The sequence below is a fragment of the Phocoena phocoena genome, chromosome 14, assembly GCF_963924675.1.
Source record: "Phocoena phocoena chromosome 14, mPhoPho1.1, whole genome shotgun sequence".
Lineage (NCBI taxonomy): Eukaryota > Metazoa > Chordata > Mammalia > Artiodactyla > Phocoenidae > Phocoena > Phocoena phocoena.
The window spans coordinates 55,471,714-55,484,793 of record NC_089232.1 but is presented as its reverse complement, the minus strand read 5'-3'; the positions used below and the strand labels follow the sequence as shown (position 1 = coordinate 55,484,793).

The following is a 13,080-nucleotide window of genomic DNA, read 5'->3' as shown; positions in this document are numbered from 1 at the left end:
ACACAGCCAGTACCTGTTTGCAGGGGAATTAAATCATAGAAAACATCATATTCAAGAACAGATATTTAGGACTTGATGCAGTCTGTGCTTACTAACCCTTTTGATACTCTTGAGTGGGTACGTTTAGACCAGTACCCACTCCAATTTGCATTGGCATGGGATGTAGAACTTGAATTAATATCCTGAGTAGGTGGAAGCATCAGCTCCATGCCAGAATATATTACAGGCTTGCTTTCTTTGTGAATGTGTCCTGATGAATTTAAGACATTGTTGTGGCATTTGTCTTGCTGGTGAATATTTCTTTTTTGTGGCTTTAGAATTTTAAAATTCATTTATGGCTACCCACCATCTAGCAAACTCTTGAGATCTGGAAAGATCAGTATGTAGCTTGCAAGCGAAGGTGAAGGTTTGTTTTTTAGATTTTAAATCTTTATTGAATTTGAATAACTACCTAGAGAATTTTCCATAGAAAAAAGATGTCATATGTAGTAAGTTTTGAATTATTATTTAGCTGTATTGTAAAATTGGAATTTTAAGAAATTATTTACATATTAAACTTTGTAACTGTTAAAAGTATTATAACATTAAATTATTAAACAAGGGGGCTTCCCTGGTGGCACAGTGGTTGAGAGTCCGCCTGCTGATGCAGGGGACATGGGTTCATGCCCCGGTCCGGGAGGATCCCACGTGCCGTGGAGCGGCTGGGCCCGTGAGCCATGGCCGCTGGGCCTGCGCGTCCGGAGCCTGTGCTCCACAACGGGAGAGGCCACAGCAGTGAGAGGCCCGCGTACCGCAAAAAAAAAAAAAAAAAAAAAAAAAACTAAACAAAAGTGACTTTGGATTCACAGTTTTGAGTAAAATCTGGCTGTACTATGTTTTAGCTGAGTTACCTTGGGAAAATTATTTAACCTCTCCAAGTTCCCATTTCTTCCTCTTTAAAAAGTGAGTAATAATGTATGTGCATACATCATAGTGTTGTGATGATCAAATGAAGTAATTCTTGTAAAGCATTTTTTATTTTTTAAAATTTATTTTATTTTTATTTATTTATTTTTGGCTATGTTGGGTCTTCGTTGCTACACGCGGGCTTTCTCTAGTTGCGGTGAGCGGGGCCTACTCTTCATTGCAGTGCGCATGCTTCTCATTGCAGTGGCTTCTCTTGTTGTGGAGCACAGGCTCTAGGCACGCGGCAGGCTTCAGTAGTTATGGCATGCAGGCTCAGTAGTTGTGGCTCGCAGGCTCTAGAGTGGAGGCTCAGTAGTTGTGGCGCACGGGCTTAGTTGCTTCGTGCCATGTGGGATCTTCCCAGACCAGGGATCAAACCTGTGTCCCCTGCATTGGTAGGGGGATTCTTAACCACTGTGCCACCAGGGAAGTCCTTGTAAAGCATTTAGCACAGCACCTGCTGCTCAGTGTTCGCTATTACAGTTGCTTCTCCCGGGCCACCAACTGTCTACTGCTCCTAATTAAATAACTCCTGTCTGTATTTGGGAATTTAGGGTGTGTCTCTCTTTGAAAGTTAAAGAATTAAATTAGAATAGTCTCTTATGCTAAAATACATGCCTTTTAAACTTGAATTAGCTCATATACAGTCAATAGAAAAATGTCAGTATAGTGTGGAAATTGTCAATTCATCTGAGGCTTTTCTAAGCAGTTATTCTCACAGATGAAGAGCGTTTAAGAAAAAAAAAACAGTATATGGTGCATCTTAAGAGTTACAGATAAAGGAATGAAAAATATCTTCCCCAGTGTTTATAAAAACCTATACCCTAGATTTTATTTTTTATTTTGTTGAAACTGTACACAATGACCTACATCTCGGTGGAGGAAGCATAAGTCCAGGGTTTAAGAAGATAAAGGATTGACTGACCTTTGTGCTTGGTGCAAATGTCAGTGGAGATTTAACTGTGTTGGTATTTTTGTTATGATTGTTACTTTCTTTTTTTTTTTAAGTGCTCTGGTTCTTAGGTTTTAAAATTTTTGTCCTGTTTTTCCGTAGACACTATTATTTTCAAGTGTGTAATTTTGCAGAATGTGTTTTCCGCAATGTGGTAGATGTTAATTAACTTAAAAACACCAGACCATAACAAGTAAGTGTAAGCAGATATCGGCTGCAACCATGTGAGCGCAGTAGTTCGTAACCCAGGGCAGTTTTGTCTTCCATGGGACATTAGACAATGTCTGTAGACATTTTTGGTTGCCACACCTGGGGGGAGGGGGAGATGCTACTGGCTTCTAGTGGGTGGAGATCAGGACTGCTGCTGAGCATAGTACAATGCACAGGACAGCCCCCATGACAAGGAGTTGTTGGCCCAAAGTGTCAACAGTGCACACTGTGTACAGAGGAACCCTACTGTAAAGGGTTTTGGGGACATAGTAAGCACTAAATAAATGTTAGTTAATATTTACATGGTTATAGTAATATTTAAAACTTCAAATATGAATTATATTACCTGGTCTATTTCTGTGGTTTTGATTCTGTTTATTTTTGTGCCAGTACCACATTGTTTGATTACTGTTGCTATATATTATAATCCCACCCAGTTTGGAGGATCCTCTTATATTACTCTTTTAATAATGGTAATATTCTTTGATTTGTAGAGATTAATATTTGAATTATTTTGTGGACTTTCAGAACTAAATTTTGTTAAATTTAACTTCAAGTACTTGTACAAAAATGACAGCCTTAAGATTTTAAAATCTTCTTTATTTAAGTCATGTTATGTTCTCTGAAAGTTTTGTAATTTCTTTATATAAACATACTTCCAATTTTGTTTCTTAGTATTTTATATTTTTGTTGCCATAATATATGTGATTTTTTTTTTTTTACATTTTTGTTTTCATTCTCTTTGGAATGCCATTGGGTTTTATATATTCATTTTTTATTGTGCCTTTCTTGTAATTTATTTTTAAAATCTATTTTTATTGAGATATAATTGCCATATAACACTGTGTATGTTTAATTTGTTGATTTGATTACATTTAGGTATTGCAGGTTGGTTACCACCATAGCATTAGCTAGCTATCGTGTCATAATTATCACTTCTTTATTGTGGTGGGAACAAAGATCTAGTCTCTTATCAACTTTGAAGTTTATAATAACAGTATTGTCTGTAATCACTGTGCTGTGCATTAGATCTCCAGAACTTACTTACCTAGCGGTTGGAACAACCCTTAAACAACCTCTCCCCATCCCCCTCCACCCCACCCCCTTTCCAGCCCCTGGTAACCACCATTCTGCTCTGTTTTAATGAGTTTGGCTTTTTAAGATTCCACATAAAGTGATATCATACAGTATTTGTTTCTAGTAACCTATTATCCTTTGATGCATCACTTAAAACATTGCCCAGAACTTTCAGAACATTAATAAAAATGGTGATAAATGGCAGCCTTCTGTGTTTCTGAATTAAATATAATATACTCTGATGGTTGTTACAGAGAAAATGAATTATATTTAGAACAAAGAATATTTCTAGTTGTCCAGCAAAGGGTCTATAGGATGACAGATCCATCCAGCCCTAGTTCTTCAGTCTTTGAACAATGGTCTGTACTCTTTGAGGGTATACAGAAGTACTTTGCCATTATTTTCTAGAAATCTTAAAATATAGCTGAAGGATTAGGGCTAACACATATAAAATCATTGTTGAATCTACATTTCTTCAAAATTATGAAGAGGAACGTATGAAGCAAAAAATTGGATGCTATATATAATCGTGTAAGTAGTTGGTAAATACATTTGGTAGGAATTCACAGAGAGAGAGAGCTTCATGGGCTGGTGTGGGACTAGAGCAGATTGTAATTGCCCAGATTATCATAAATGGAGGAGGAAAGTGAGATTATTGCAGTGACTGGAATGAACATGACCAGAGCCTAGAATTCTTCTTGGTTCAGTCTCTGGCTCATACATTTCCCAAGACCATTCTACAGAGTGCTGACAGCTTAGTTGAGGCTTTCATTATACAGATTCCAAAGCTTCTTAAAAGTTTTTCCCTTGTGAAAAAGTGATTAAATTGATACAAATGTAATTATATGATATGATGAATCCAAAATGGGGAATTCCCTAGAGTGACTGTTTGAATAGAACATTCTGTATTCTTTTTATGTTCTTGTTATTTTTGTTCTCATCCCATGGTATTGTATGTTTTAGTTGTTAGTAGAAATGCATTCAGGAGTGTTTTATTATTGTTTATAGCAAATTTATTTAGCATTCTTATACTGAATTATCTTTCCTCTGTATGCTGCAGAATGTATGGATAGGATTGAAGTTTATCAATTTAACTGACTTAAATTTGAAAAGTAAATATCAGTTTTACCCTTACATTCTAGAATATATAATAGAAGGGGCTTAATACTGAATAGCATCATCATTTCATCTTGTATTATTTAAAAATGCAGATAATTATTATTATATTTGTTTTCTATTTTACTATTTATCCTACTTAACATGTATTTCTTGGAGATACTGGGGAGTATAATTGTGTCATTTTCCTTTCAAAAGTTTCATGCAGTTTACAAATGTTTGGGTTTGTAAATGGTTTTTAAAAATGAACCAATTGAATCTTTTTTTTTAAACATCTTTATTGGAGTATAATTGCTTTACAATGGTGTGTTAGTTTCTGCTGTATAACAAAGTGAATCAGCTATACATATACATATATCCCCATATCTCCTCCCTCTTGCGTCTCCCTCCCACCCTCCCTATCCCACCCCTCTAGGTGGTCACATGCATTGTAAGCAAAAGCAATGAAAAACGAAACCCTTTTAAACACTTGATATGTCTTTGGACTAGCACTCACTCCGGTCTGCTTGTGCTTCTTTGTTTTTTTTTTTTTTTTTTTTGCTTGTGCTTCTTTATGTTGGGGGTGGCAGTTGACTTTTTCGTTACCTACCTGTCTTTGAACAAGGAGCAGGATGGGCAGGCCCCCTACCTGACAGCAGTGGCTGACTTAGGAGACTGCAGTTGGGCTGGCCGATTCTGCCCTCCCGCTTTCTCCTTTTGAGCCTCAATACCTGCTTGCTCCCATTCTAGGAGGGAACACATTAATAAGCCTATAGCCTGGATTCATCAGTCACCAAGGGATGTTCAGCCTCCTAGTATGTCAGTCAGTGCAAGACTCTCTGCCTGATATTATAGATGCAGTGATCAAAACCAAAACATAGCCCAAACCAATTCCTAGCCTGATAGGAAATTCATAGCTGTAAATTGGAATCCAATCAACTCCCAAGTCTGTTTTCCATTACCATCTTTTATCCTAACATTGAGTCTTGCCTGATGGTTATATCTCCTCTTGAGACGTTCCTAAAACAAAGCATCCTGTATTATCCTCAGTTTTTTCCTCAACCTCTTGATTGTTTCCTTCTTTCTGTTAATGCCAACACTATCTATGTAGTTCTCAAGACTGGAAACCTACCCATTATACCAGTCTGTCACTGTCATTTCTAAATATTCTCTCTTGGCTCTTTATTGTCACTGTCAATACCATATCTCCCTGTCTGTATCACGTATCTCTGTAGAGAAAATTATTCCATTGCTAAGTGTTGGATGTGAAATTTGTTTCTGGTTTTGTCACTCTACTGCTAAAAAGGCAAGGGCTTATTACCTCCAAATAAAAATCTATTCAGAAAATCTGTGCAGAATCTTCAGTAATATTTTCATAACCCTTCTTTTAGCTATCTATTCTCATTCCCCTTGATGTACTCCTGACAAAATTAGCTACTTTTCTACCACATCTTAAAGCCCTATGACTTTGTTCACATTCTCATTTCTTTTTTTTTTTTAATTTTAATCAATTCTTTTATTATTTACAACAGTCTTTTGATAATTTCTGCCAAATTTGTTCTGATATATTCTTTTTTTTAACATCTTTATTGGAGTATAATTGCTTTACAATGGTGTGTTAGTTTCTGCTTTATAACAAAGTGAATCAGTTATACATATAAATATGTCCCCATATCTCTTCCCTCTTGCGTCTCTCTCCCTCCCACCCTCCTTATCCCACCCCTCTAGGTGGTCACAAAAAAATATGGAACGCTTCACGAATTTGCGTGTTGTCATCCTTGCGCAGGGGCCATGCTAATCCTCTCTGTATCATTCCAATTTTAGTATATGTGCTGCCAAAGCGAGCACCATTCTCATTTCTTACTTTAAGTTCTCTCTCCCTGCCAGTGCATTCATATCCGTCAGTTCTTAGCAGGAATGCCACCTCGTGCATGACATCCTTCCCTAACTAGCCTGAAATGATTTCTCTAATCCTCAGGATCTTATGGTCATATCTATACGTCTCTGTGACATCTGTTTCTTTTCATGTGTATCATAGTTATTTATGAGTAAGTTTTTATCATAACTTGAGCATCTTTCTTTCCTGTCTCTATATCCCTTAGTGAGGCTTGGGGCCTCACGCATACAAATACACAGGAAAGACATGTTAATGACTAAGTGAAGACATCATATGGTCGGTTTGGCTGTGTTATCATCAGCGTTCACTTTACAGAGTGTTCTACATCTGCTGTCTGCTGTCTGATAGAGTGTATGCAAACCATGTACATTTACCTTATACTTTTAATGCTTTGGTGACCTCAGTCATCAATCATATGTGACAATGTATGTGCCTTGTGAGTAACAAGACTCCATTTTCTTTGTTCTTGGACAGGAGAATCAGATGAGAGGGAACAGTCAAAATTGGAAGTGAAAGTTTGGGACCCAAATAGCCCACTTACAGATCGACAGATTGACCAATTTTTAGTTGTAGCACGGTGAGTATGGCACTGTGGAGTCAAGAGATGTCTTTTCTTTTAGAAAAGAATTTATAGAAATTTTATGAATTTTCCTTTTTTTGTATTCTATTTTTCATTGGTTGTATTTTTCTTTTTCTAACTGTGTAAGAAAGTCGAATATATATCACACCTCTTCCTAAATAATATGGTTTATTATCATTAGTTTCTGTTCTAAAAATGAAAATAGATTTATTAATTTTTACTGATTAAGAAAATAAATGCTCCTTGTAAAAATGTAAGCACTACAGAAAAGTATAAAGTAGAAACTCAACACCCGAAATCCCATATCTTTAATTAAAGCAGTGATCTCCTTTAAGCTAGTCAGGGATTATTCAGGTGTCAGTAATAATGTGCTCCTCTAATTGCATCCACGTGTGAGTAATGTCTGTTGGCTAGGTGTAAGTCTGTCCTTTGAGAGTTCTAAGCCTGGCTCCCTAGCTGCCTTGCCCACCCCCCTCACCCCCCCAACCCCTTTTCTTGAGAAAATGAGTGGACAGAAGTTTATTTTTATTTTTTGAATTATAAAAGTAAATGATGTTCATGGGGTAATTGCTGCAAAGCAGAAAGTAAGTGAGATTATCATAGCATTGTAATAGCAGAAAAATTGGAAAAAACCTAAAAGTACATCAGCAAGCAGTTGATGAGTGAATTGAGGTATATTTAGTAATGGAGTATTACTTTACAATGAAAATGAATGAATTAGGGCTATATGTAGCAAAGAGATAAACCTCAAAAACAGTGTTGAGTAAGAATACATACAGTATGGTCACTGATAAAAAAATTTTACAATGTGCAAACAATTGTCTTATTTCATTAATGGGCATATGTATGCATATGCATATTATACATATATGTATGAGTTCTGGGAATGTGTATTGATAAAATTTATTTCCTTAAAAAAATGAACCAAGAGACTTCCTGGGTCCAGTAGTAAAGAATGCGCCTTCCCATGCAAGGGACGTGGGTTTGATCCTGCTCGGGGAACTGAGATCCCACATGCCACGGGGCAGCTAAGCCCGAACGCCCCACAACTAATGAGCCCACGCGCCTCAACTAGAGAGCCTGCGTGCCGCAAACTACAGAGCCTGTGTGCTCTGGAGCCATGTGCCACAGCTAGAGAGAAGTCCGTGCACCGCAACAAATAGCCTGTGAGCCGCAACAAAAGATCCTTGTGCCGCAACTAAGATCTGATGCAGCCAAAAAAAAAAAGAAAAAAACAAATGTGGCAAAATGTGATTCAATATTTTTATAGATTATACTCCATTTAAAGTTATTACAAAATAATGGCTATATTGCCCTGTGCTGTACAATATATACTTGTTGCTTCAAACATGGCAAAATATTAGAATGAGGTAGATTTGGACATGATTACAAGCATCTTCATTATATTCTCTAATTTTTTGTCGAATGTTTTTTATAATACAAAGGACAAAAGGGTCTTAGCCCATCCTTAGCACTGTTCATAGTGCCAGTCACCATGGAAGTCATACATCGTATTGGTGGGTAGGCATTTAGACTACAGAGCCCACACGCCTAGCCACTAACTGATTAGGTGAAGAGACTTGATATATATACATTGTTGGGGAGGAGCCAGTCAGTGGAATAGAGGAGACTGAAGATTTGGGAGTGGAAATGAATCATTGGTAGAACTGCTGCCCTAGAGACTGCGGACAGGTTATCTGGATTTTGTATTATTTAGTAGATTTTGCAGTTTCAGATTTGATTTTCATTGTTTTTTTTCCTTTTCCTGATTATGACGGGTCATGTTTTCTTTTTTCTTGAAGCCATCATGAGAGGCACCAAGGAGAAGCACCTAGTAGCTTTTTCAATTTTTGTTTTTTTAAAAAAAATCTAAATACAAATTAAACCCAGTTAAGCACCACTGCACATCCCACCAGAATGGTTAAAATTTAAAAGACTGGGCATCCCTGGTGGCCCAGTGGTTACGAATCCACCTGCCAGTGCAGGGGACACAGGTTCGAGCCCTGGTCCGGTAAGATCCCACATGCCTCTGAGCAACTAAGCCCCATGTGCCACAGCTGCTGAGCCTGTGCTCTAGAGCCTGTGAGCCACAGCTACTGAGCCCGCATGCCACAACTACTGAAGCCCACGCGCCTAGATCCCATGCTCTGCAACAAGAGAAGCGACCGCGGTGAGAAGCCCACGTGCAGCAACGAAGACCCAACGCAGCCAAAAATAAAATAAATAATAAAAATAAATACATTAAAAAAAAATTTAAAAGGCTGACAGTGCCAAGCACTGGTGAAGATGTGGGACAACCAGCACTCTCATATTCTGCTGGTTGTAGTGCACGTTGGTACAGCTGCTTTAGAAAACTGTTTGCTGTCATCTAACACACATACCCCTTAAGTTTCACTCCTAAATATATACGCAACAGAAATGCATACACCTGTGTGCCAAAAAGATACATATACAGATGGCAGTAATGGCACTATCCATAGTTGCCCCAGCTTGGAAACACATGTCCATCACCAATAGGGTGGGGGTGGGGCATCGTGCAAAGTAATGCTCACAGCAAGGAGATGAACACAGCTCATTCACAGCAGGCAGCACGGGTGAATCCATAGACATAGTTTTGAATAAAAGAAACTGGATATGAAAAATGTGCATAGCATGCGATTCTGTTTAAGTTTTCAATTGAGCAGAACTAATCTTTGATGTTAGAATCTGGGATGCTGGTTCCCTTCCACTAGGAAGTAGTGATTGGGAAGGAACCCGAGGAGTCTTCTGGGTGCTGTCATGATCTGTGTCTTGACCTGGATGCTGGTGGCATGGATGCATTGACTTTGTGATAACTGAATAGCTGTACAATGTGTGCTTTTTGCATGTGTTTTTATATTTTAATTAAAACCTTAAAAAAAAAAATCTCTTCCTCAGCTAACATGTTTAAAACCCAGACAACAAGCGGGAAGCCTTACCTTCATTTCACGCTTTATTTCTTTTTTTTTCTTTTTAATTAATTAATTAATTTTATTTTATTTTTGGCTGCGTTGGGTCTTCGTTGCTGCACACAGACTTGCTCTAGTTGCGGCGAGGGGGGGCTACTGTTCGTTGCGGTGCGCAGGCTTCTCATCACGATGGCTCCTCTTGTTGCGGAGCACAGGCTCTAGGCACGCGGGCTTCAGTAGTTGTGGCACGTGGGCTCAGTAGCTGTGGCTCACGGGCTCTAGAGTGCAGGCTTGGTAGTTGTGGCTCATGGACTTAGTTGCTCCACGGCATGTGGGATCTTCCCAGACCAGGGCTCGGACCCGTGTCCCCTGCACTGGCAGGTGGATTCTTAACCACTGCGCCACCAGCGGAGGCCACACTTTATTTCTTGAAGTTAGGGTTCTCTGTGTATGGGAAGGCCTTCTAAATCATTAAATGAAAATCAGTGTTGTGGTAATTGTTTTTTGGGTGTTTTTTTTTTTGGAAATCTGTTATATATTGAGTCCTTGAAAGAAGAGGTTGCTGCAGTTGATGATATCCCATTTCAAGGAAAAAATGTTATTGGGATTTCACCGTTTGGGCTAAAAAAGTGGTCAGAACTTGCTTTGCAATAATACTGAAATTCTGCATCAAATTTATTTCTCATTTTTTAAGCACATTTGGAAACCAACTTCTTTATTCCATGGCATTTCGTTATAGATCTTTCCCTTCTTTATGCCACACAAGCCTCTTTTTCTTAATTGTTTTAAAAAATATATTTATTTATTGATTTTGGCTGCAGTGGTGTTAGTTGTGGCATGTGGACTTCTTAGTTGCGACATGTATGCAGGATCTAGTTCCCCGACCAGGGATCGAACCCAGGCCCCCTGCATTGGGAGCATGGAATCTTACCCACTGGACTGCCAGGGAAGTCCCTCTTTTTCTTAATTTAATTGTAATGACACATATGTGTAGTGAATTGGCTTGTCAATTCTTAAATCGTAAAGAAAATACTTTTTGTCTGATATTTGATTCTTAAACATCAAAGAACTTGTTTGACTTTTACAACTGTTCATTTGCTACCCAAATGTGTTTTTTGTAAAGATAAAAAAACAACAGTGCCTTAATCTTTCCTCTTTGTTTGTGTGATTTATCCAGTGCTGTCGGGACATTCGCTCGAGCCCTTGATTGCAGCAGTTCTGTAAGGCAGCCTAGTTTGCATATGAGTGCAGCTGCAGCTTCTCGAGACATCACCCTGGTAAGATGCTTTTTGAAATTTGGGGGTTATTATTTCTTCTGCTACTTGTTTAATTTAAAAGCCAATATAGCAATGTTGTAGACGTGAGAACTTCCTGGCTCTAAGCTCTGCTGACTGTTAGGTTGATTCGGCTTGGCTGGTTGATTAACTGCAGTGTCTCATTCCTAAGTCACCCCTTGTGTTTGTGAGCTGGGACAAGTAAAAATGACTATCACAGAGTAGGTACAAAATGATAAAAAAATATTTTGGGGAAAACAATTCAATATTCTGATTCATCTGTTTTCACTTTGGTGCTTTTTTGGTATATTCCATCTACACCAAACTACATAAATAGTTGTAGCTCACACATAGTGCTCTACAATTTTTTAAAGTGAAAGTAGCCATCTCTTGAAACCATTGCTATAGGAGTTATTCTGTTGTCATGCCATTAGTCAGTATCAAATATTTAAAGTTTTTTTTGGTCTGTTCATTAGAAAGAGGTTCTGTTTTCTTAAATTATTTCATTATATTATGGCTGCTATCTTTTAAGGCTATTTCCTTTCTTCTCTTGGTGATCAAATGAGGCTTCCCACGTTCACCTTAATTATACCACTGATGCCTGCTGTGGCTGGGCATCGGGCTTGGCACTTGCTTCCTTCTCTGCACCCTCCAGCAAAGCAGACATGCATGTTTTTGCCTGTTGAAGTTCCTTAACTGTATTGATTGCCACTCCCTCTGAGATAGGCATGCTAGGATGCTCATTTTACAAATGAGGAAACTGATGTATGGCAAGGTTAAGTTGTTTGATAGTCATAAAACGTAATAAAAGTTAGCATTTTGTTTTCTGATGGAATGGAATACAATGATAGGTTTCATTACTTTCTCATTATATTCCAATTTGAAATGTTTTCCACAAAATATTTATCATGACAGTGTAAAAACTTGTACTAGAATGCACAACAAATTTGTTTCTTATAATTCTTTCTTGTATTTTTGTACAGTTATAGATGATGATGAAAGCATTAATAGTCTATAGCCTTTAAGGAACCCTTTTCTCTATCCTTTCTCAAAGACTAGAATGTTGTTTATAGAAACAAGTTGTGTTCTCTCCGTTGGTACATTAATATTTTATGAAAGTTTAGGGGTTTCAAAATAGGTTTGTATTTTGGTTGTTTAGCACTTTTAGAGTGTTTTTTTTTGAAGATGCAAGAGTACACGTGTCACTTTGTAACAACCTTAAATCCTGTCAACAGATACTTATGTGAACCAGAACTACATGGAATCTAATCACTACCTGTTTAAAAATTTTTTTCCCAATTCTAAAATTAGTGTATTCTTATTATGAAAAATTTAAAAAGTAAAATACAGCAGCAGCCAAAAAAAAAAAGGTTTGTCCTCATTACCCAGAGTAGAATATTCTTACCATTTTATGTTTCCTTTCAGCCACTTTTTGTGCATTGCAAACAATATACTAGCAAATTACAGAATAGTACAGAAGATAATATAATGAAATAGTATGCAGTGCCACCTAAAGCAGATGTTAACATTTTAGTTCTTTGGATTAAACAGATTTTCAACCACTATATATCAGCGGCCATGGCTCACGGGCCCAGCTGCTCCGTGGCATGTGGGATATTCCCAGACCGGGGCACAAACCCATGTCCCCTGCATCGGCAGACGGACTCTCAACCACTGCGCCACCAGGGAAGCCCCCAACCACTATATTAATGATGAAATCCCTAATATTCTCTCCCTAATCCTATTCCCCATCCTCCATCTGTACCCCTGGCCCTGATCATCCCTGCCTCCTGACAAGAGGCAGCCACTATATCAAATCTGCTGTGTATCTAGTCTGTGTTTTTCTAGTTTTACTATGTATTGATATTTCCAAAAACAACATGAACATTGTTTTACATGTGGTTAAATCTACTTTGTAACATTTTGCTATTTGCTTATTAGTGAGACGTAGCCATGTTAATAAATATGTACCTCTTTCACTCATTTTTAACTCCTTGGTAGTATTTGTAGTATTCTTTCACAAAATACTACACCACATTATTCTCTTACCAATGAACATCTGGAGTGCTTTAAAAACATTTTCCTTTGCTATTACCCATAATGCTGGAGTGGAAATTCTAACA

General features: G+C 37.8%; 1 protein-coding gene and 1 non-coding gene across 3 annotated transcripts in view; one reads left to right on the top strand and one right to left on the bottom strand.

The window, feature by feature from the left end:
- MTA3 (metastasis associated 1 family member 3) overlaps nucleotides 1–13,080 on the top strand; it is a 128,459-nt gene that overhangs the window by 72,952 nt on the left and 42,427 nt on the right. For both annotated transcript variants that reach the window (XM_065890997.1, XM_065890996.1), the window contains exons 7-8: nucleotides 6,651–6,753; nucleotides 10,861–10,960. In XM_065890997.1, coding sequence (XP_065747069.1) covers nucleotides 6,651–6,753; nucleotides 10,861–10,960 — 203 coding nt within the window. The remainder of the gene's footprint in view (nucleotides 1–6,650; nucleotides 6,754–10,860; nucleotides 10,961–13,080) is intronic.
- LOC136134273 (U6 spliceosomal RNA) lies at nucleotides 6,018–6,127 on the bottom strand. Its single transcript, XR_010656554.1, has one exon. It is a non-coding gene; the product is annotated as a U6 spliceosomal RNA (small nuclear RNA).